This window comes from Sceloporus undulatus, chromosome 3, assembly GCF_019175285.1.
Source record: "Sceloporus undulatus isolate JIND9_A2432 ecotype Alabama chromosome 3, SceUnd_v1.1, whole genome shotgun sequence".
In the NCBI taxonomy this organism is placed as follows: Eukaryota; Metazoa; Chordata; class Lepidosauria; order Squamata; family Phrynosomatidae; genus Sceloporus; species Sceloporus undulatus.
Window position 1 is genome coordinate 169,432,796 of NC_056524.1, and position 25,177 is coordinate 169,457,972.

General features: G+C 41.8%; 1 protein-coding gene across 5 annotated transcripts in view; it reads left to right on the forward strand.

The window, feature by feature from the left end:
• The window catches only part of HKDC1 (hexokinase domain containing 1), a 38,448-nt gene extending 13,691 nt beyond the window's left edge, over positions 1-24,757 (forward strand). For 4 of the 5 annotated variants that reach the window (XM_042457503.1, XM_042457499.1, XM_042457502.1 and 1 more), the window contains exons 3-18: positions 710-858; positions 2,393-2,512; positions 3,720-3,815; positions 4,415-4,514; positions 6,033-6,216; positions 6,620-6,775; positions 7,854-8,087; positions 9,790-10,094; positions 10,353-10,501; positions 14,212-14,331; positions 14,603-14,698; positions 18,479-18,578; positions 18,837-19,020; positions 20,916-21,071; positions 22,082-22,315; positions 24,042-24,757. In XM_042457503.1, coding sequence (XP_042313437.1) covers positions 710-858; positions 2,393-2,512; positions 3,720-3,815; positions 4,415-4,514; positions 6,033-6,216; positions 6,620-6,775; positions 7,854-8,087; positions 9,790-10,094; positions 10,353-10,501; positions 14,212-14,331; positions 14,603-14,698; positions 18,479-18,578; positions 18,837-19,020; positions 20,916-21,071; positions 22,082-22,315; positions 24,042-24,186 — 2,528 coding nt within the window. In that variant the 3' untranslated portion in view covers positions 24,187-24,757. Of the gene's footprint in view, positions 1-709; positions 859-2,392; positions 2,513-3,719; positions 3,816-4,414; positions 4,515-6,032; positions 6,217-6,619; positions 6,776-7,853; positions 8,088-9,789; positions 10,095-10,352; positions 10,502-14,211; positions 14,332-14,602; positions 14,699-18,478; positions 18,579-18,836; positions 19,021-20,915; positions 21,072-22,081; positions 22,316-24,041 lie in introns of those variants that run through there. The other variant, XM_042457504.1, reaches the window with a different exon arrangement.
• Positions 24,758-25,177: the final 420 nt, after the last annotated feature.

The following is a 25,177-nucleotide window of genomic DNA, read 5'->3' on the forward strand; positions in this document are numbered from 1 at the left end:
GTATTCTTTAACAAATATTTTCTGTGTGCTTAAGGTTGGGAATTAGGTTAGATTATGTCAAAAGTTAATTATTCACTAATATGCGTGACTTTGGGGAAAGCACTTCTCACTGTCATAATGTTCTGAAGTGATACCAGATGCTTAGCAGAACTGTCTCTTGGAGGAAACCTGGGTTAATTATCTTTTAAGAAGCTCATTTGCCTTCAGGTACACTGTCAGTGTCTACAAAATTCTGGCTGTAAAAATTATTCTGAGAAGTAAAATTTTGGGACTACAACTCCCAGAATTTCTGAGCCCTAGGGATTGTAGTGCATAAAATATTATGAGGGTTGTAGTGCATAAAATATTGCTTGGCTGAAAATAATAGGAACCAGTAAGCATATCTGGAGAAGCCAGCATGGCATAGTGGTTTGAGTGTTGGATTACAATGCTGGAGATTAGGGTTTGATTCCCAGCTTGGCTATTAAACCCACTGGGTGACCTTGGGGGAGTCACATGCTCTCAGCCTCAAGGGAAGACAGTGGTAAACCTCCCCGAGCAAATCTTGCCAACTGCATGATAGGGTTGCCTTAGGGTTGCCATAAAGTCAGAAGGCACACAACAATAAAAAAATCCATGTTTGGCTTCCTACTGAGAAACTACTTTCTCTATGTGATGTACACTTAAGTAATGTGTGGAAGATTCTACCATTTCTATCTATGTGTTACAGAAAAGGGTGACTTTCTTGCTTTAGACCTTGGAGGATCAAAATTTCGAGTTCTAAGGGTCAAAGTATCTGAAGATGGGAAGCAAAATGTTCAAATGGAAAGTCAATTCTATCCAACTCCTAAAGAAATCATACATGGCAGTGGGAATGATGTAAGTATCTTGTTTTCTTCTGTGTGTTTTCTTCTGGGCTGAATGTATAATGCGTTATAAAATACCTTAATATCTTGTCATTGATTTGCCCAGTCTAATTTTAATATATGCATGCAGGGCTGGCCCTACCATTAGGCAGAGTGAGGCAGCAGATGCTTTGTGTCAGCTGGAGGAGGAGGAGGAGGAGGAGGAAGCAGCTGTGGAGATTATCACATGAGGGACGGGACATCATTGTCCCATTTCTGTCCCGTCCTTCCTGCCTGATCACGGGAAGGACATTCACACTTGACTCACACTTCATCTGGCTGCAGTGTGAAAGTGATTTGCACTGTCACTTTCACTTGGGTCATGTCCCTATCCTGTTCTCCATGTGATAATCTCCTGTGTGTTACACTTCTTGCCCTGAGCTTCCTAAACTCTCAAAGCTTGGAAAAGACAACTTTTTTGGACTATATTTCCCAGTAACCATATGTGCTAGGGGATTCTGGGAGCTGTAATCCCCAAAAGTAGCTTTTCCCAGCTCCGCCTTCAGTGGAGATGGAGGGTGCCATGCCATCACCAGTGTTGGTCCAATTAATACCTTTTCTAGATGGAATGAGAAGGGGTGTAATCTTGTTCTTAATGTCAGCCAAGAAACTATCTTGGGCTGTGTCTTTATTTATAGGTTCCATAAGCAAACAATTCTATTGTTAAGAAATATAGCAAAATCAATGGCAAGTACATTTCTATACCGCTTAGAAGTGAACTAGCACTTCCAAAGCAGTTTACAATGTGTAAGCCAATTGCCCCCAACAAGCTGGGTACTCATTTTAGTGACCTATGAAAAGATGGAAGGCCGAGTCAACCTTGGAGCCCTCCAGGATCAAATTTACCACCTTGTGGTTGCAGGACCAGCATTTAACCACTGCACCACCAGGGCTCCTTGCAAATAGTGGGGATGGACCCAGGATGTATTCATGTGCCAAAATTTGAGCCAAAAATCTTGTGATAATATCAGGATGCCATGTGAATTAATGGTTAAGTCAGAACTGATGGAATGAAGGGTTAAATCAGAACTGATGGAATGAAGTTCTTTTGGCAATCTTTCAAACAACAGCTTAGACTCAGTTTATTCTGAACAATTACAGTTCTATGCTATAAGCTCCTCAGTTATGTTGACTTTGTGCTTTACTTAAAGATGTACTGCATTTTTCCTGTCTTCCAAGGAGCTTGATGTGGTTTTCACAGTTCTCTACTTTCTCACATTTTCATCTGTTCAGTACAACAAGCCTGTGGTGTAGGTCCGTCAGAGCAAAAGCCCAAGTTTTCAAAATCCTAGTACAGCACTCTAATCACTATAATAGCATGATAGCTCCATATTACACAGGAAATATAAATACTGTAAATAAGAAGCCAGTTGTATCTCTTGTTCTGACTGAGCTACATGAAACCTTTATTTAAGGAGTGAATGCAGAAGGAATTATATACACATTTATGTGTGTGTGTTCATTGATAATGATAATAATTGGTATATGTTTCTCCTTTTTTGATGCAGCTCTTTGAATATGTAACTGACTGCCTTTCAGACTTCATGGAGACTAAGGACATAAAGCATAAGAAATTGCCTCTTGGCTTTACTTTTTCATTTCCTTGTAGACAGACTAAATTAGCAGAGGTAAAACAAACATTATTTGTGGTTTCTTAATCATGCTAAATCTTCTGCAGACTTCTTAATGTGAACTTCCAAAATGGAGTGGGTGCAGTAATGCTGGCTATGGTTGGATGGCTGTTTGTGCTAGAAAGGTTTAGAATTCATTATGCAATGATGTCTAGAAAGCAAGGTCTGAGGATATAAAAGGACCAGAAATAAAATAATAGGGTGCATAGATACTAAGGAAAACTTATTAATAGGAGTGGCTATTTTAAAAAAAAATGTATGTTAAGATGTATTGTATATACAGTCTGTGGATTCATTCTAGGACCACTTTCTGCAGTACACTCCTCTAAGCTCATTCTTCAGTCAGATTTTCTTCTCCCCTTTATTTTTCTCTTCCTCCTCCATTTCATTCTTGACTGGCATGTTTATCCTATCAAGTACTTGCTTAATGCTTTTTTGTTTGGGGGTTTTATAAATTAGAGGGGTGCACCAGTAACAAAATTTAGTTCAAATCTCAGTTTGACTATTTAGTACGCAGACTGATTTGACTTGGAAAGATTATATTTGAGTTTGAAGTTTGATTCCAGATCTTCATTCTGCCTATTAACTATTATTAGAAACAACACATGATTATAAATTTTGTTCTGCTGGTAAGAACTGGGCACTGGGCACATAGCCTCAAGTGAAACAATAAGGTTATAAGGTTTTAAGAACAGTTGCTTTCCTAAGCAGGGAAAGATGCTTGTTTGTCATAGTACAGTACAGGATTTTTTCACTTACATATCTTGCAGCTAGCACGATTTGTATTGTAATTGTTTTTGGAAGGAACTTAATGTTAATGTCTCTTTCCTGAGACATATATCCCTGAGGAAATCATACTGTGAAAGGGAAATCAAGTTAATTGTGTGGGATATGCATTGCATAAAAGATGACATTTGGTGCTCTGCCTCAAGCAACAGTATGTCTTAGCCAACGTTGACTATTAGTACAGGATTTCCTACTAAGGATACCCACAGCCCAATTACATTATGAGAAATTTTTAATTTAAAATGGATAGTTTGCCATTATTTAAACAAAATAAATGGGAGAGGTTTTTGTGTTTTTGCTTTGTCATTATGGAAATCTTCATGTGGATTGGTGGCACTATTTTATTACTGTCATTATTATTATTAACCTTTATTTATAAAGCGCTGTAAAAATAATAAATAACTGCAGTATTTTTTAGGGTGCACTAGTTTCTTGGACAAAACATTTTAAGGTTCGAGGAGTGCAGCAAAAAGATGTTGTGAAATCTCTTCGCAAAGCCCTCAGGAAACATCAGGCAAGTTCAGAATTACTACTACTACTGTTACTACCACTACTACAGTACTATTACTGCAAAATAACAAGAAATGATGATGATGATGATGATGATGATGATGATGACTGATGATGCATGTGCATTTTCTTAAAACAACACTAGTGGAAATTCCATTAGGTGTGATACACATCTGGGAAGTGGATGAATGTGTGGCCCTCTAGTTGTGGGCTGCAGTTTCCATCTGCTATAGCCAGGATAGCAAATGGTGATAGATAATGGGAACTGAAGTCCAACAACGTCTGGAGTGTCACATTTCCCGATACACAGAGCCCTGCTCAAAGAGGAATTGCTCCATTCATTCCTTTAGAAAATTGTTCTTGCAGAGCATTCTCCTATGCTAAAACAAATGAAGGGATTTGATCCCCTCAAGCATTTATTTCTTCATGATGTATAGCTCTATTTATTGAAAATCATGGGTGGTCATAACGATCCCTTTTCCAACTTTTGAATGCAAAGTCCCATGGATTAAGTTGTTTGTATTTAAAAGCACAATAATATTAATGACTGTAGAAATCTGAACAGATCTTATATTTACTGACATGCTGTTTTTGTCATATTAGGACATTGATGTAGATGTCTTGGCTTTGGTAAATGACACAGTGGGAACAATGATGACCTGTGGATATGATGACCCACGGTGCGAAGTTGGTGTTATTATTGGTAATTATTATGTTGGTGTAAGGGTCATATGGGCTTAACTGAAAGTGAGTGTTTTAGAATGTGAAATCTGTGGTGATATCCATATAGAATAAATGTTGCTGCTGGCTGTTGTATTGGCTGTTGAGTTTTTTTAAAAACAACCAGATGACATTTTTGTTATCCTGGAGCATTCAGTGGCAATTCCCAGCACCAGCAGCAACATTTTATTTCCACCCAGAGTGATTTATACTGCATTCCTTGGTTATTCCTTCTCCTCCTCACTGGATGGGAGGGGGGAAGCACTTACGATTTTTAGTTCCTTTAAAAAAGAATGCATGCCCACAGGTTCTCACATAATTCAGATCCAACCGTGAGCAAAGGTCTTAATGACGATTGACTAGAATTGCCTACAGTGACATGAGATATGAATAAGGATTTGCCAAATAGCCAATTACATCATACAGGTTCCTTCATCCTCCCTCCTCTCCAGGCTTCTATAGGGAGCAGAAGCTCCAAGTGGATGCAAAAGCAGCATCAAGAATATACAACAGGTAATATGCAAGGTGTAGTAGTTTGAGCATTGGACTAGAACTCTGGAGACAAGGGTTCGGATCCCAGCTTGGCTATGTCAACCAACTGGGTGACTTTAGACAAGGCACATGCTCTCACCCTCAGAGGATGGCAACGGCAAATTCCCTCTGAAGAAAACCCCACAAGAAAAACTAGGTTCACCTTAGGTTCACCATAAGTTGGAAATGACTTGAAGGCACACAACAGCAAACAGAAAATATGAAACTCACTCTGTTGTGAGAGCTCTCACTTCTTTGCAGTAGTCTGAAGAGCGCTCTGTTGTATTTCACAAAGGAGAGAGTACTAAATTTTGAAAAAAAAACCCAATACAGTGGTACCTCGGGATACGAATTACCCAGGTTACGAAATTTTCGGGATACGAAAAAATCCCATAGGGAATTATTGTTTCGGGTTACGAATGTTTTTTCGGGTTACGAAAAAACTCGGCACTATTTTAAAGGGAACCGCGACTTTTTTTCCATTAGCGCCTATGGCATTTCGGCTTACGAAGGCTTTTCGGGTTACGAAAGCGGCCGCGGAACGAATTAAATTCGTATCCCGAGGCACCACTGTATCATTGTATTTTCTCAGTCTTTTAAAGATCTTTTTAAAATAGCAATTTCTGCACTATATTTTAGCTTTGTGAAGATTATTTCAAGGCTGTCTTGATTTCACAATGGCAGTGTAAATGGGTGTTTAATCTGTCTTGATATTGTTGCTAGTTTCAAATGGTTGGATGACAAATCAATGGAATTCTACTAGTTTTTTCCAATTACAATAGACCCGTTGAATCAATTGTTCAATGGATTGGTGAGTCAATATGGAAGCAAATCCCATTGGTTCAAGGTGTCTTCTCTAATTGGGACCAACAGTAAGAGTTAGATAACAGTCTACACAATTCTGGAACAATGCAATTCACACATCTTTGTGTATTTTTCTCCCTTTCCAAAATAAATCTGCTGGATTTAGGAACAGGGACAAATGCTTGCTATATGGAAGAAATGAGCAATATTGACCTTGTGGAAGGTGATGAAGGAAGAATGTGCATTAACACAGAATGGGGAGCCTTTGGAGACGACGCGTCACTGGATGACATCAGGACAGAATTTGACAAGGAGATTGACTTGGGATCTATCAACCCTGGGAAACAATTGTAATTTGAGTCACCAGTTTGGTATAAGGTTTCTTTCTAAAAATGAAACGATTAGAGGCATATCTATAACTATGACATAATTTGGAACAAAAGTAGCTTTTGGTATGTTCATCTGCAATCATAGGCAGTAGGGGATGAGTGCTGTGTCTGGAGGTTGTAGTCCAACACAGAGAAAACTTTTTGGCAGAGGCAAATCCTAATTCCTAAGGGAGAGGCTGAGGACAGGGAGTCTTGGAGATATCTCATTCATTGGGTTGCCATGAGTCGAGGTCAACTCGAGAGCTATTAACAACAGACAACAATATTTTACATACAGTATTTAGTCACATAGTAATATTATACTAACGTAACTAGAAACTGTTAAGGATCTTGTCATGTTTTAACAAGTGCTTTCTTTTGACAGGTTTGAGAAGATGATTAGTGGATTGTATTTAGGAGAACTCATCAGGCTTATTCTTCTGAAAATGGCAAGGGAAGGTTTGCTTTTCAATGGGAAATTGTCAACAGCTCTCTGTACCAAGGGCAAGATTGAGACAAAACATGTAGCTGCAATGGAAAAGTAAGAGGTTTGGGTTTGTTCATCATATACTTTTCTGAAACTGCAATTAGCTTGCTTTTGCACCTTGATCTCAGTTTGCAGAAGATCAAATAAAATGAGGTCAGAGGAGGAAAGTGGGAGGAGGCAAAAGAAACTGGGACATTTTAAAAGCAGCTGAAAAGGTGGCATGGCAGAAGATTAATCAGGACTGTCCATGCCAAATTGGTATAGTTGGAGGGTATGATACTATTATCATAATTCCCCTTGAATGCCAAAGTGGTGTGTTCTGACTGGGGAGACATTTTCTACTCTGCCTCAGAATGCAAAATGTTCTGATTTGCTCTGACTGAGACTGGTTTTGGGGTTTTCTTAGGTTTACCATGTCTCTAGTCCTGGCCCTGATCCTCCTGGCTAGACCTTCATCTCTGGTCCTTAGGGTGAAGACACTGCCTTGAAAAGCACAGTTGACCCTCCGTATCCATTGATTCTGCATACGTTGATTCAAACAACCATAGCTTGAAAATATTTTTAAAAATCCAAAAAGAAAAAAAATGAATTGTTCATCATTTTATATAAGGGACACTATTTTACTTGGGACAGTTCTGGGAACCCCTAGGGCAGTTTGGCTCTTCATCTTCAGCTGCTGCTATAGCACTCATAGAATTGGACTACAACTCTGGAGTTGAGTCTTCAAATCCTTGCTCAGCTATGGAAACCCATTGGGTGATTTTGGGCGAATCACATTCTCTCAGCTTCGGAGGAAGACAAGTGCAAACTCACTTTGAATAAATCTTGCCAAAAAAGCTTGTGATTGTGTTGCCTTAAGGCCACCATAAGTTGAAAACTGAAGGCACACAGTAACAACATAGTTCACATAGAAGGCCTACATGTGGCAGGAAGATAAATAGGAGTGCCATTTAGGTGGGTCAAAGGAAACAGGTATTTTCTCCTGTCCCATAGTTCAGGCAAGGTACAATAAAGTTTCAGGAATCACTTTGGTCTGCATACTAGTTCTGCCTCTAAAACAGCTAACTGTTGCATCCTCCTGCTGCTGAGCTGGTACCTAGTGGTGTGTTCCTAATTTGTTTGTTTTGGTTAGATATAAAGAAGGCCTGAACAATACTAAAGAGATTCTGACTGAATTGGGTTTGACCCCATCTGAAGATGATTGCATTGCCGTTCAGCATGTCTGCACTATTGTTTCATTTCGTTCAGCCAACCTCTGTGCTGCAGCCTTGGCAGCAATACTGACACGCTTGCGTGAAAACAAAAAGTTGACAAGGCTCCGAACCACTGTTGGAATGGATGGAACACTGTACAAGACGCACCCTCAGTAAGTAACTTACTAATTCACTGGAGCAGGTCAGATTTTCACACAGAGGGAGAAATTGCTCAGCTGCATGTCATAATCATTTGTGTATATGCAAAAATAATAATGACCACCTGCAGAAATGGTTCTGAAATAAGTTTAGAAAAATGCATGATCTACCAACATGTACTAGTTGTGATGACAGTTTTTAACTTTCATGTTATTTTCTCAAAGCTGTAGCCATGGGAGTCTGTGGCAATAAAACAAACACCTTAAACATGAGACACTTCTAGTACTTAACATATATATTTTAAACTGAGCTTTAATTGATTACAATCCACTTTCTTAGATTCATAGTGTACAATGTTAGATCTTCAGGTATTGTGTATACATGTGTGTGTTGTACAGGATGGGTACAGTATGAAACTGGACGCAGAGAATGAGTATTATACTATTAACACTAGCTGTTAATGATTAGCATAAGCATCCTGGCAATAATTAAGGGATTTAACATATTTATCATGTATTTTCCAATTCAAGTCTTCTTAGTGCTTTTTGCTTTTTACTTCAGAAGCAGGAAAAAGATGATAAAGTATTTTTTTGGTTCTGTTGCACTGTAACTTGAATGTCTAATTGCATCTGCCAAAGGCACATTTTGTAAGCTTATGAAGCCTGTGCTTAGAAAGTATTATCTCAATATAGAGAAAGTATTATCTCAATATAGCCCTTAAGTTCAGCTGACACCTAGTGGTATCCTCTTGAAATGTCTTTGGGGGTGTTCCCACTTAGGATTTAAAGCGACTTTAATTACAGCGAATCATGATTCGCTTTCTGAATCGAATTTTTCCAATCATTCCCATCTGCATGGGGGGTGCAAAGCATTCCGATTTAATTTACCTCACATTCATTCTCATTTAATTTACATCAGTGTATTTTTAAACTGGTTCTTTTTGCCCATAAAATGTAGATTTCCCCCCCCTCTGGGAGACTGAAGTGTTCTGAGAAAGGCTCAGATGTTGGAGAGGCTGTTCTAATGTGTGGCATATATTTAAATTTCAATCTAATCCTTTGTTTTTATGTAAAACTGTCCATTATCCGGCTGAATGTAAAAGATACCCCCCTACATCAACAACTTTTTAATTTGGAATTCTTTTTAAAGCATTTCTCAGGGACGTAACCAAGGGGGTGGGTCCGTGGGGTCCGGACCCCTCCTTCTGTTAGATACAATGAATGGCGTGCGCTGCTGTGCCGCCGCATCCAAGCCCCATTATAATGGTGGCACTTAGTCTGGAACCCCCCCTCCCTTCCCAAAATCCTGGCTACGTCCCTGCATCTCTGGAGACCTTTCAGGCTTGCTTAAGTTTGTGTATTTCACTGTTTTGCATTGCCTCAGAATATTGATTCATCTGCTGATTATAGTTCACTTAAGAGAGATTACTTTATCATGGCTGGCAAAGAGAGGTGTTAAATTGATTACTCTGTGCCCAAAAGGTGCACAATACTTTTTTGGACTATGATTTCCAGGATTTCTCAACCAGTATGGCCAAGCAGGCAGGGGGCTTGGGAAATTGTACTACAAAAAAGTAATTTCTGCAAGTTCTAGATAATCGGATATATCGCAAAGTGATGGAACAGAGTATTTAAAACATGTTGGTCATGCATGTGGTATTTGCCAGAATAATTTGTTCTTGTTTGTTTTCTTGCTTGCCTGCTTTCTTTCTTTTAGGTATGCAAAACGTCTCCATAAAGTAGTTAGAAGGCTGGTTCCTAACTGTGATGTTCGATTTCTGGTCTCTGAGAGTGGCAGTGGGAAAGGAGCTGCGATGGTAACTGCAGTTGCATATAGACTGTTATCTCAACATAAACAGATCGATAAGGTCTTGGCATATTTCAAGCTAACCAAAGAGAACCTCATAGGTGTGAAGAACAAAATGAGAGCTGAACTGGAGCGTGGGTTAAAAAAGGAAACAAACCCAACAGCCACTGTGAAAATGCTGCCAACGTTTGTTTATGGAACTCCAGATGGAACAGGTAGGGACCTAGAAGAGCAAAGACCACAAAGTATCTACCCCAACCTGGTCCCCACCACATTTATAAAACTTTTAGAAATAAAAATTTTGCTTTTTTTATTTATTTAAAATTGAAACTTAATCCAGACAAGACAGTGGTGGTCTGAGTCACTTGAAGGTAGATCAGAGAATAGGGATTCAACCTGTGTTTGCTTGGAAAATTCCAGCCTTGGTTGAGAAGAAGTGTTGGGGAAAAGTATATTGTCTTTTTCTGTTTCAGAGAAGGGAAAATTCCTAGCTCTTGATCTTGGGGGAACAAATTTCAGAGTTTTGCTTGTAAAAATCAGAAGTGGAAGGAGCAGGTCAGTCCGAATGTACAACAAAATCTTTGCCATTCCTTTGGAAATTATGCAAGGAACAGGAGAAGAGGTAAAGTTAAAAACATAAACATAAAAACCAAGAGTGAATTCTTTTTGTTGATCTAAATGAATTAAAAATAGAAAAGAGAGAGGGCACTTTAAGGGACATCTGGGGGGAAGGCAAGGAGGAGGCTCACCAGGTGAGAGCGGTGAGCATAAAGCCGGGCGACCAGACCTTCCTGCCACGCCCCCTCCGCCTCCTCACCGGACCACCGCTGCAAGAGCCGCGTTCTGCCGGGCAGCCTCCTCCCGGGGTGTCAGAGGTGCACATCTGTGCACCGCCCCGGGAGTGCCGCCCATGGACTGCAAAGGGGACCGCTGCGGGACTCCGCAGCGCCACCACCGCGCAGCTGCGCAACTGCGCAGTTTTTATCAGGCTTAGGGAGGTTGTGGGTTAGCCATAGAGCAGAGGATGCCTGAGGTGGTTAACCTCTGCTCTTCTAATTGCTGGAGAGGGGTGGGGGGAGGTTATGGATGTGGGGGATGCATGGGCTGGGGAGGAAGGGGATAACATCGTCACGAGCGGAGCTCCCATTGAGGTAGTGTGGGGCAGGGGGAGGTATGGCGGTGGGAGAAGGGACTTGCGTTCCAGGGGAAGGCGAGATTGATGCATCATATCTATCTCCCCTTCCTGTCCCCCTCCCAACCAACGGGACCTGAGGGTCACTCCAACCGTGCCACAAACCCTGTCGCTGCTCCTGTGCAATGCCAGGTCGATCAACAACAAGTCCCACATCCTTCACGATCTGTTGGAGGACAGTAACTGCGACCTGGCTTGCATTACCAAGACCTGGCTTGGGCCTGAAGGAGATGCTGTGTGGGCTCAGGCCCTGCCTGCTGGGTTCTCGGTGAAGGACCAGCCCAGGTTAGGTGGGCGGGGTGTGTGTGTGGCCTTGATACATAGGAACACCTTGTCCCTCACCAGGAACCACATCCGACAGACGTCCTATATCGAGTGTATTTACCTGACCCTAAAGGCGAGGGACAGTCTAGGGATTCTGTTGGTGTATCGGCCACCCCGTGCGCTAACGGACTCCCTTAACGAGCTGACACAGCTGGTCGCTGAACTGATGCTGGAGACACCCAGGCTGCTTGTCCTGGGTGACTTCAACATCTCCTTCATGGCCAGCTATGTTCCATCCGGTGCGGCTCGGGAATTCATGGATACCATGGCGGCCATGGGCTTGTCCCAGCTGGTTGTGGGTCCTACGCATTGTGCGGGTAATACTCTTGATTTGGTCTTCTGTTCGGATGCGGAAAATCCGTGGGCGGAAATAACTAACATTTCCCCCCTGTCATGGACGGATCATTTCTTGGTGGAGGCAAAAATCAAGGTCTCTACCCAGATCCTCCCCGGGGGTGGTGGACCCGTTAGGATGGTCCACCCTCAAAGGCTGATGGAACCCAAAAGGTTCCAGGAAGCTTTAGAGGGGTATATGGTTGGAAGTGACGGCGACTCTGTTGATGCCCTGACTGGTATCTGGAATACCGGTCTCTCTAGGGCTATACACAGTATCGCTCCCAAGCGCCCTCTCAGGCCCGCTTCCAAGCGTAAGCCCTGGTATACGGAAGATCTCCGGGCAAGGAAGCGGGAACTGCGACGGCTAGAGTGCCGTTGGTGGAAACACCTTCGCTTAGACGACAAGGCTCTCCTAGACCAACTGTTAGAGGACTACGGAGAGGCGATACGAGCAGCTAAGAATTCGTTCTATGGTGCTCGTGTCACGTCCGTGGAGTCGCGTCCAGCAGAGTTGTTCAGGGTGGTCAGGGAGCTGACCCAGCTCCCTCCCGCCCCGAACCAGATCCTTGAACCTTCTAAGGCCTGCTGTGACCAATTTAATAACTTCTTCGCGGATAAAACCTCTCGGATAAGCGAAGGTCTTAACGCCGACATTCAAGCAGAACCTAGGGTAGAGGCGTCCAGAGCCTCCGTGGACTCCATTAAACTGGATCGGTTTGAGTTGGTAAGTACCGATGATGTGGACAAGATCCTCGGAAGTGTTTGGAAGACAACTTGCTCTCTCGATCCCTGTCCCTCATGGCTAGCAGCCCAGGGGGGACCGGCGGTAACTTTATTGTTACGCCGGATTATTAATACATCCTTGAGGGAAGGGCAATTTCCATCTGAACTAAAATTGGCCATTGTAAAACCTCTATTAAAAAAGCCCTCCCTCGACCCCCTGGTACATAATAATTATCGGCCAGTTTCGCTGCTGCCATTTTTGGGGAAGGTGATCGAGAGGGCGGTTGCAATCCAGCTTCAGGCGGTCTTGGATGAAACGGATTATCTGGACCCATTTCAAACTGGCTTCCGGGCGGGTTACGGGGTTGAGACGGCCATGGTCGCCTTGGTCGATGATCTCCATCTGGGCATCGACAGGGGAAGCATGTCCCTGTTGGTGCTCTTGGACATCTCAACGGCTTTCGATACCATAGACCATGGTATCCTTCTGGGGCGCCTGGCAGAGGTGGGAATCGGGGGCACTGCGCTCCAGTGGTTCCGTTCCTACCTCTCTGGGAGGTCCCAGATGGTGCAGCTGGGAGACGTGTGCTCCGATGAGAGGGCCCTTAAAACTGGGGTCCCTCAAGGAGCCATTCTGTCTCCCATGCTATTTAACATTTACATGAAACCGCTGGGAGAGATCATCCGGAGACATGGGGCGCGGGGTTATCAGTACGCTGATGACATCCAAATAATTTTCTCTATGTCTCCGACTGATGCAGTGACTGAGGATGGGGTCTCTCCTCTCGTGGCGTGCCTGGAGTCAGTAATGGTCTGGATGAGGGAAAACCGACTCAAACTGAATCCAGAGAAAATGGAGGTACTTGTGATAGGTTCCCCTGGTCCAGGAATGGCGGTGGTTCCACCTGTCCTGAACGGGGTCACGCTCCCTGTGAAGGACTCTGTGCGCAGTCTGGAGGTGCTTCTTGACTCGTCGCTTCACCTGACTGCTCAGGTGAATGCGACGGTCAAGAACACCTGTTATCAGCTTCGGCTTATTCGCCAGCTGCGCCCATACCTGGCCCAGAGGGACCTTGAAACGGTAGTACACGCTCTGGTAACCTCGAAATTGGATTTCTGCAACGCACTCTACATGGGGCAACCCTTATACCAAACCCGGAAGCTACAAATGGTACAGAATATGGCAGCCAGGCTGGTCACTGGAACTTCCAGGGCCAGCCATATTACACCGGTGCTCAGAGATCTGCATTGGCTGCCTATTCGCTTCCGGGCACAATATAAGGTGTTGGTGATGACCTATAAAGCCCTAAATGGCTTGGGCCCAGGATACCTGAAGGACCGCCTCTCCCCGTACATTCCATCCCGCACCCTCAGAACATCGGGGCAGCAACTACTTAGGGTGCCAGGGGCTAGACTGTCCTCCACTACAAGGAGGACATTTTCCATCGCCGCCCCGGCCCTTTGGAACATGCTGCCCACAGAGCTCCGCTCGGTCACCTCCCTGGCCCAATTTAGAAAGGACTTAAAAACCTTTCTATTTCAGGTTGCATTCCCCGACTAAAGTCCAGTGGGCCTCCCTTCCTCTTCTGTGGCAAAGAGGATTGGCTAACGGGGGTTTTATGCTGTTTTTAATTTCGATGTATATGTTATTTTGTGTTTTTATTATGCTGTTAACCACCCTGATCTTTGGAAGGGCGGTATAAAAATAAAACTTTTATTTATTATTTATTTATTCCTTCCTTTTCTCTGTTTTCTAGCTGTTTGATCACATTGTCCAATGCATTGCAGACTTTCTGGAGTACATGGGCATAAAGGGTGCACGGCTCCCTCTTGGCTTCACATTTTCCTTCCCCTGTAGACAAGCAAAAATTGATAAGGTAAGGAGTGGCATGGGTGAAGCTGAGATTTTGGCATGCTATTTTTTTTCTAAAAGTTTTAGGTAGGCACCTCAGTCTGCCTATTGCTAGCCCCAGGAAGCATCATCCCCTGTGAAGAGGTAAAAAGTGATCATATAAACTTATTCTAAAATATAATAAGCAGAAACAATCTTCTTTTGAAAGGATAATCCATCTTTACATGTTTCACCCGATTTATCTCATCTTGGTGAATATATTTTATTTATCACCTTTTAACCACTCTCCCACTTAGGGAACTCTTGTCGGGTGGACCAAAGGTTTCAAGGCAACTGACTGTGAAGGAGAAGATGTTGTTGATATGTTGAGGGAAGCTATTAAACGAAGAAATGTAAGTATGGCAGAAATCCCATTGCGTGAGTCTCAGTTATCAAAATGTAGGTCTGACTGTATCCACGTAGCCTAATGTACACTGTAATTTCAAATGGATTGGTTTTGTTCCATGATATTCAGATAATTCAGGATATTATGTAATCACACAATTTCCTGTCCCAGAGCTAAACAACACTCAGCTGATCACATGCCTTTCTCCCAAGGGGTTGACAGGAGTCAGATTATCTGAGCTTCTTTTTGCTCTGGTCCAAAGAGTGGGAGCATGGCTTTACCATGGCTTCTGGCCACTTTGGAGGCATGCATCATCTAATAGACATGTTTCCAAAGTGGCCGGAAGCCACTTCATTCCACCCGTTTGTTTCACTCTTACATTAAATTGTTCACTTTACTTCTTTTTTAAAAAGGTCTGGCCTAGAATTGGATACTTCTTGTTGTTCTTGTTAACTGCCATTAAGTTGACTTCAACTTACAGTGACTCTATAAATGAGAGAACTCCAAGTTACTATATTATGCTATCTGGCACTGAACAATGACTGTGAGCCAACCTCCTATATAAGTGGTACTTGTGGGTTAGTTGAGTTGGTTTGGACTAGTTGGGTTAGTTGATTGGAAGCTGTTGGATAATCGGTGTGTATAAATATTGTATCATATTGTAAACATTGCAACTGAAGATAAAGCTTCCAGAACTTTGGATGAATCAACTATGTCTGTGAGTCATCTTCTTTTGAGTGTGAAAAGTGGCCAGTATATTGCCAGTACCAATAGCTGGTGCATGGGCTATGGCCTCCTTGATTGAGTCTATCCATCTGTAATATGGGAACTTCTACCTTAAAAGTGTTATTGTCTTTTCTTGTGAGTCATGTCTTTTCATGATACGTCCAAAGTACAACAGACTCAGGACCTTATCGCACTTACAGTTTTCCCGTTCCGTTCATGTCTACAAGCCGGACAGATCAGGAAACGGGCTGACGACGAACGCTATCGCATTAAGTGTTGTCAGCGTTATGCGATCGCAACAAGAACGATCGCTATCGCACTCCGCTTTTCGATAGAACGACCTGTTGTCGTTTGTGGACCTTGCTGTGAATGGATTTCACCGCACAGCCGGGTCGCATCCCGATGACGCCCCGAACACCCCATGCCTTTGCGCATGCGCAGTTCAGGAAAATTTTTTTTAAATGTTATAAGAACAAGGTAGATTTTCTCCATAGCTTTGTTCTTTCATTTGTCCCTGAATTAATTGGATATTTCAGGCAAAGCTACCATTATGTTGCCATTATAGTCCACTATTGCCAGGGAATAAATGTAGGACAAAATGTAGAACAAACAGTAGGACAAATGCAGCACCAAACTAAAGCACAAAATGTTGGACATTTTAGGTCCTAAAGTCATGGCTTACTTTAGGTCTTCAGTTGTCTTGTTGCAGCGGGACAATTATTCAAAACCTAACATACCTACCCGAGATCATTACCTGGTATCAAACACAGTTTCCTGTTTTTTTTCATATACAAACATGTCTACATGTTCTATAATTTTCACTGATGAAAGTTGTTAAAACATCTTGCAAGGGGACCAGGTATAGGAAAGATGTCATGATGGACCATCGTTACTGTAAGGACTGGACGGACTGGACGGGGATGGAATTGGAACACGTAGGATATCGCACACGGGGGATTTTCCGTTCTCATAACGTTTACTGGAGAGGGAGGACGGAAACAAATCGTTGGGGACATTTTACGCGAACGGAACGGAACGGGTACGCACTGTAAACGTGTTGGTAACGAGGCTGTACGATAAAATCCGTTCCGTTACCGTACAGACCTCGGATCGTTTACAAACGCGTGTGCGATAAAGTCCTCAGTTTAGCCATCTTGGCTTCTAGAGAGAATTCAAGCTTGATTTGCTCTAGGGCCTATTTACTGGTCTTTTTAGCGGTCCATGGTATCTGTAAAACTCTATGTTAATATTCTTCCTATCAACTTTCTTCATTGTCTAGCTTTCACAATCATACATAAAAACAGGAAATATGATAGCATGAATGTCCTATCTTTAGTACTCATTTAGATAACTTTACACTTCAGGATCTATTCTAGTTCCTTCATAGCAGCCCTTCCAAGTCCTAGTCTTCTTCTTATTTCTTGACTGCTGTCTCCCTTCTGATTAATGACTGAACAAAGGTATGCAAAGGGATCTAGTAGCACCTTGGAGACTAACTGAAAAAACGTTGCTAGCATGAGCTTTTGTAGACTCGAGCCTACTTCCTCAGATATATGTTTTGAAGTATTTCAATGTCTTCATTGTCTCCTTTAAAGTTATTTAAATCATCTGTGGCCATTCTTTTTGTTTTTTTAATGTTCAACTGTACACCTGCCTTTGCACTTTCTTCCTTGACTTTCTTCAGTAATTGTTTCAATTCTTTGCTATTTTCTGGTAGTAGTAAGGTGTTATTGACATAATTTAAATTGTTGATGTTTCCTCTTCCAATTTCCATGCCTCTTTCCTCCAATGTGCTGCATGTGTGATATGTTCAGTGTACAAGTTAAACGGATAGGATGATAGAATACACCCTTGTTGGACTTGCCAATTGGAAACTATTGTGGCACACCCATTTCTTTAAGAGCAAGCCATAGTTTTTCATGATCTACACAATGAAAGACCTTGCTGTGATCTGTGAAGCACAGGCTGATTTTCTTCTGAAAGTTTTTGGTGTGCTCCATCAGCCAACATATGTTTACATTAAGATCCCTAGTGTCTTTTCCTTTCCTGAATCCACCTTAGGCATCTAGCATTTCTTGCTCCATACATGGCAAAAATCTTTGTTATAGAGGTTTGAGCATCACTTTGCTTGGACCGGAAATTGATGCAATGGTCCTGCGATTACAGCAATCCCTGATGTTCCCTTTCTTAGGGATTGGAATGTATATTGAGAATTTCTAATCTCTGAGCTGCTGTTTTCCCCCCACATCTGCTGACAGATTTTAGTTGGACCTAAGTACATTCTGTCTCTGTAGCGTCCACTAGCTGCATTGGTATGCCATCAGTTCTTGGTAATTTCTTTCTTTCTCCCAAGTGCTCTGAATGCAGCTTTCACTTCACTTCTTCCTGGAATGAATCTGCTATCCTTTCATGTCTTTCATATAGTTCTTCAGTGTATTATTTTTATTGTCTTTTTTTCTTTTTTTCTTTCTTTATCTTTTGTACTTGGTCATATAATGTGTTTCCTTTTTGGTTGTAGAGCATCCTCACTCTGGCACCAGAGTTCTCTGACAGATCAGGTTGAATACCTCATCAAACTACAAATCCCACAGTTCTGTAGGATAAAGCCATGGCAGTTAAAGTGGTGTCAAACCGCTTTAATTCTGCACTCTCAGACTGGGATGTGTCATTTTCCTGTTATTCTTCAAAGTGCCTTGTATGTTGATGATTGCATCAGATAAATAAAATAGCAGTAGTAGAAGTAATAGTAGTAAAAATAGAGAAGAAAGAAGAGGAGGAAGAGGAAGGAAATAAATTAAAAAGAAACCCAGTTTTATGGCTTCACCAATATTCTTTGTTAACTTTATAATTGCTTAGTGCATTTTTAAGCAATTTGTCTGCTGTATGCATAGCTAAATCTACCATTTTCACAATAAAAATATTGTAGAATGGTCTGAAATGTGATTTCGGTATTTGAATTACTGCACAAACAACCTTTCCCTTCTTAAATACATCTAACTTCTAGTACATAATACATTACAGCATTTTCTTGCTGTTTAACTGAAGGAGCTTTCTGTCACAGGAATTTGATTTGGATATCGTAGCTGTGGTGAATGATACTGTTGGGACAATGATGACCTGTGGTTATGAAGATCCAAACTGTGAAATTGGCCTCATTGCAGGTAAAAATAACACTGGCTGGAAAATGTACTTATGAGGAATGGTCACTTTCCACTCTGACATTTGAATAGCCTTGCTTGCATTTGGGTTTTTTTCCTGGACTGCAGCCTTACATTTTCAGCTTCTTGATGTTAACACTCATCAGGAAAATTGTAAATGTATTTTAAGGAAGCACTCTTCCTTTCTTAGGTTTTATGCCTCTCTGCTTTTTAAATACAATTTAATCAGAATAAATGCACACAACTCTTCTTTTGTTCCAGGGACAGGCAGTAATGTTTGCTACATGGAAGAGATGAAGAATATAGAAATAGTAGAAGGAGAAGAGGGCAGGATGTGCATCAATACAGAATGGGGAGGATTTGGCGACAATGGTTGCATAGATGAACTCAGAACAATATACGATAAAGAAGTGGATGAGGGCTCACTGAATCCTGGGAAACAGAGGCAAGAATGAGTGTTTTATTGCTACTGTTGTAATGTTTTGTGACCAGTATATGACTTTTTGATGTATCTTTTTCTCTGGAAGTCACCTCTACTGTCTCACTTTGCCGGTATTTACGACAATAAGGTCTGTTGTTGCCATATTGTACTATGGACTATTTATTTCTTTATGGCACTTATATAAAGGGTCTCAGAATGGCTTCCAGGCTGGTGATAATGTTGATATCAATATACTGCTTGTCATTAGGCATTCAACCCATAAAAGACACAATGAAAAAATGAGACAGGGAGGGGGAAAGAAAATAAACACAAGAAAACTTCGGCACAAGTTTTAACATTTTGGGGTTCATCAGTCTAGAATAATGGCTGCTGGACAGCAGACTAGGCCCTAGGCTTATTTAAGGGTATAATTTAATTAAATTGTTTTATTTATATCCTATATTTTTCCTGACAAGATATCCAAGGCAGCTTACAGCATAGATTGAAATAAAGTACAGCTGAAAACCTGTTGATTAAAAAGTTACACAAACAAATAAACCATATTATTAAAATGTACTAATTTAAAATAGTGTTAAAGTGCTTAAAAACAAATAACCATAAGAATAAAAGTACAGTAGCTCCCTAGTTAAAGGACCCTTCTTGCACAATCAGCTATCCCTCAGGATCTTGTTTAAATGAAAGTTCTTTGTCTGCTAGTGAGAAAAGAGAAGATAGGGGGCTAGCCTTAGCTTTCTGTGGAAAAGAATTCCACAATTTGGGAGCAGCCACCAAGAAGGTCCTTTCGTGTGTCCTTACCTGATGGACCTCCATAGTAGAGAGACCAAGAGAAAGCCATCCACCGAGGATCTTAATACTTGAACAGGCTCATATATGGAGATAATGGAGATTATCGCACAGGAAGACAGGCACGGGTTACATGCAGTTTGTGCCTGTCTCTGACAGATCTTACTGCATATTCTTGAAAAGCTGCTGGGTTGCATATGGGCTGCCTATTGCCTGGGCACAGGGCAGTGCAGTAAGATCTGTCAGAGACAGATACAAACTGCATGTAACTGGTGCCTGTTTTCCCATGAGATAATCTTTACAGTATTTCAAATTGTCTTTTTAGGGTTTTACAGGCTATAATTAGCATTTTTAATTCTGACTAGCAAGGGGCCAGAAGTCAGTGGAACTGTTTCAAGGGAGTTATGTTTTCCCTGTAACCAGCCCTGGTCAGCACTCTGACTGCAGTATGTTGGGCTTGCTGATTTTTCTGCAGCCCCATGTAGAATGCATTACAGCCTAAAGGCACCAGATCCTGTCTAAGCAAGGTCAGCCCTGGCTAGTATTTGGGTGGGAGACTGCCAATGAATATCAGGTGCTGTAGGCTATGTTTTAGAGGAAGGAACTGGAAAAACCACCTCTGAGTATTCCTTGCCTAAGAAAACACTATGCAATTAATAAGGTCACCATAAGTCAACAACACACAATCCAAATGGGATGTAATGAAGGCATGTGTTACTCTGGCCAGATCTGATATTTCCGGAAATGGAAAAGTGAGACACACTCACTTTTATTGTGCAAACACACTTGGGGCCACCAAAACTGGGACACCAAGCTCAAGGCTAAATCCAGTACACTCAAACTATGAACTTGAGATTTCCAAGGGTGTGTAACTTCATCCTTAAAACACTTTTCTGCCTTTTGGCTGATCAAAAGTACCTCTGTCTTCTTGGGATTAAGCTTTTATTTGTTTATCCTCATCTAGGATATTAATGAGTACAGATATCGGTTTAATGCTGAAACAGCTTCCTTGGAATTAGATGGAAAGAAGTAGAGTTGTGTGTCATCAGCATAACAGTAGGGCTACTGCAATACATACTTGAAAATACACTAAATGTTTTTCTTTTGTGTAAAAGGTATGAAAAAATGACGAGTGGCATGTATTTGGGAGAAATAGTGAGACAGATCTTGATAGACTTGACTAAGCGAGGACTTCTCTTCAGAGGCCAGATTTCAGAATCACTGAGACGAAGAGGAATATTTGAAACTAAATTCCTGTCTCAAATTGAAAGGTAAAATCATGCACTAAACTACTTCTACCCATTTGTCTTTCTCATAAAGCTGTTGAGAGGATGAACAGTTGAAGTTTATTGAATGCACTTTATGTGATGAGGGGGAAAAAATATGGGAGACCTTCTGGCTGCCCTAGACACTTGTCCTGTTTCTTATGTCTCTGTGTGTGGCAGTGTGGATTTCCAATGATAAGGGAAAGATAATATTCATATACCCAGAATTATTTTCTTTATTACAAAACCTTCTTTCTAAAATCTTCACCCTACTAAATATACCCTAAAATACCCCTGAGTGACATTTTGTTTGAGAATTAACAGTGCTAACCCCAGAAGATAAGCATTTCATTTGTGAGCTGCCTTGGGTCCCTTTCCGGGAGAAAGTCAGCATAGAAATTAATTAATTAATTAATTAACTTTGCAGCATTGTCACCACAAGGATTTTAAATAACCCCACCATCTGCTGTGTACTGTCAAAAAATTGCAAAAACAGTCAGGATAAAAATTGTATTTTGTCATTGGTGTACTTCTTTTTGTCCCACACAGGGTATTATATCAGGGAAAACATTGTCCCATGCCATTTGTAGTTGAAATATGTAGCAGAAAAGCTGATGTGTATTCAGGGTTAGTCGGACTACATAGATATGCCTTCGTATTATCTCAGCACAGAGCAACACACTGACAACACCTTGACAAAATGCAGGCCTGTGACTAACATCATGATTTTCATTGTTTTTCCTCCTGTATGTTTTTTAACACCTTTGCCTGATGAAAAAGCTAGTGGAGCTTCGCTAGCTTGCATTATGTATTCTGCGCATTTTGGTTGGATGAGTAAAGGTTTTGTGAAAGCTGGTGTGAGTACTCAGATGAGAAACAACTGTTCCCCAAGCTCTGACACAGAGGGTATCTCTGACAATATTGTTCTTTATTTATATTTATATTAGTGCTGCCTTCCAGTTCTTTCCTCCAAGAGCTACACTCTGACTGCTCTTTTGTGTTTCGGTCAAATACAGTGACCGGCTTGCCCTGCTTCAAGTGAGACGAATCCTGCAACAGCTTGGGCTTGACAGCACTTGTGATGACAGTATCATTGTGAAGGAAGTGTGTGGCTCTGTTTCCAAGAGAGCAGCCCAACTATGTGGAGCTGGATTGGCTGCTATAGTGGAGAAGATACGCACTAACAAAAACCTCGAGTACCTAAAAACCACTGTTGGTGTGGATGGCACCTTATACAAACTGCATCCCCAGTAAGTACTTGTCATCACTTTTTTTTACTTAGGCGCGTTACAGACATGCCTATAGTACGTCCCCAGGACGTACTAGGGTTAGGAAGGGGTGACACTTCCTGATGCCCCTAACCCTAGTACGTATTGGGTGCATACAAAATGGCGTCGCCCTTCCACACGGACGCCACCATCTTGACGTAGCGGACGCATAGCGTCCACACGTTGCGTCCCGGAAGTGACTCCGCGAGTGCGCGACTAGTGCCTCGCGGCGCCACTTCCAGGGCACAGAAAGAAGCACCATTTTCGGGCTTTTTGCCACGTCCAGGAACCATGCGGTTTGGCCACTGCGGTTCCCGGACATGGCAACCGGCAGTGCCGGCAGACCACCGCTTTCAGGAGGTCTGTAACACACCACAGTAGACCTGACTAAACAGGCATGTTAATTAAATATTTTTGCCTTCATTGGTAGGAATAAAAAGTATGGAAAGCAAAAAATTGCGAGCGTACTGTCCTAGTTAACCCATTATGCTTATTTAGATTAAGATTTTGGAAAAGGGTGTTAGCGTACCCAATACAGTTTAGGCAAGTGAAACCATATATCTCACCTACCCCATTCCGTATTCCCAGACGCCCTTCCCATCCAGCTGTCTTGGGTTTCCCTCAGATCCAATCACTGTTTTGTCAATAGAGAGTTAAGACAATCAACTGGAATTGCCCCCTTTGTCAGTTCCATGACAAAGTGATCATACTCTTTGTATTTCATACGGGAAAAAAGTACTCCTTGAGGGCACTGAAAAGGATATAAACATTCACCTTGCATATATCTAGTTTGTGAGAGTGGTGAGTGACCACTGGAGCTCTGTCCAACATCCAGAGCCTTCTCTTCGCATATCGCCCTCAGACACTACCTGAGCCATGACCTATTTTCTGTGGATTGCTTTACAAGATTGCTCTATAGCTCTAAGCCTCTGCTATCCATTTTCCTATTTCCATTTTGGTTTGCCATATATGGTGTCTCAGACTGAATTATTACTGTGTATCTGTGTGCTCTCTTGAATATTTCTAAATAAAACCTTTAGTCACCAAACTTGGAGCCCTCCCACAGTATTGGTATACACAGGTGAAATGATTCCTTTGGTTAGTAACCTCTTGCAGGCTTCCGAGCTAAATAATTCCACCAGCATTTAAGGAGACACTGACACAGTTAGTGGGGACACCAAGTATCCCCACCTATCTTTTTGGGTAACAAGGGTTAGGTGCTGCATTTAGACATCCCACTGAGGTGAGAGCAATACCTGCCTTCCTATCCCTGGCACAGTAAAACATCCTGTTGCAGCCCATCCACCTATCAGATGCACTGGACTACAACCCCTAGCATTCCCTGCCAGCGTAGTGGCTGGCATAGTAGGAGTTATAGTCCAATAAATGTGGGTGATGCTGGGGGAAGCTGTTGAACAGCCTGTCTGACTGTCTTTTACCGAATTCAATGTGTCTTTATGTGTAGAGAGTACTAAGTGAGGATCCATCTCCCTCATTCCTGTAGTCCATGCTGTTCTTGGATTCCAAGTATCATCAATCTGACCTAAAATAACAAATAGGGGAGACAATGGGAGCAGTAATTCTTCCACAGGTTTCCCACCCCTGAAATACCTTTTACCTAGCATAAGGATGGGAATGATAGAAGCAGTATTTAAAATATTACATTCTTGTAATCCTTTATGTCTGCCCCTCCTCCCTGCATATTTAGCTTTTCTAGGATCTTGCAAGAAACAGTGAAGGAGCTGGCCCCTCAGTGTGATGTGACATTCATGCTGTCTGAAGATGGGAGTGGAAAGGGAGCTGCCTTGATTACTGCAGTTGCGAAAAGAATGCATACAGGTGCTGAAAACTAACTTGATCCGACATACATGTTGGCATGTGTGTGAAATAGCAATGTATTGTGAAAGGTCTTGTAAAACTGGTCTGAGATAGCTGTTCAGAAAGGGCACTCACTTCCACAGTCTGATGGTTTTTGCTAGCTCTTGCCAAAACAGAGGCAGGTTATTTTTCTTTTCCTCTGAACATAGGCTGGCCTAAGTTGCCTTATGTAAAATTATATACTTGATATGTCTGCACTGTGCCTCATGCTGTTCATAACATGAAACGGCCAGGTCACTTAGCATTAACTATTGTTGTTTTTAAAATCAGTTTTTAAAAAAATGTATTTATACAATCTGTCCCTGCTGCACTCCTGTTTAATACTTTCTTATTCATTTAAAACATCCTTCAGACTGGATAAATTGTAATGTGGATGTAGACATGGCATTCCTATATTGTGGTGGACGTAGGTCTAATACTCCTGTACAGGTTAGATGAGTGCAAAGAGCAAAGTGCAAAGAATCAATGCACTTTTTAAAAAAATTGTAATTGTTTTTCTTAAGAAAGCAAAAGGCTGATACCGAACATATAATAAATCAATGTTTTTTTCCAACAAAACTTTGCCTTTAGTGTCTTTAGTTCCACACACCCACCCAAATTTATTTGATGCTGTGTGTTTGGGAAGGGTGGTAGCTCAGTGGTAAAGGATATGCCTTGACTCTGAAGGTTGCAAATTCAATCCCTGATATTCCCAAATAGTGCTAAGCAATTATTTTGCCTGAAATCTTGGAGAACTGCTGCCAGACATCAGCAATTTTAGGTGATGAAGTTGAGGAAATGTCCCTCAAAAGTAACTTCTCTAGTTCAAAATTAATCCATACTTCTAAAGTATGTCGCTGCACTTTGTCTCTTGAAAAAAGAATCAGTAACACTAAGGCAGGATTAAGAATTGTATGGCCTTTTTTTCTGGCAATGGTTTGACAATCTCAGCTTCGCCCCAAGGATCCTGGAACAACATTGGTAGGT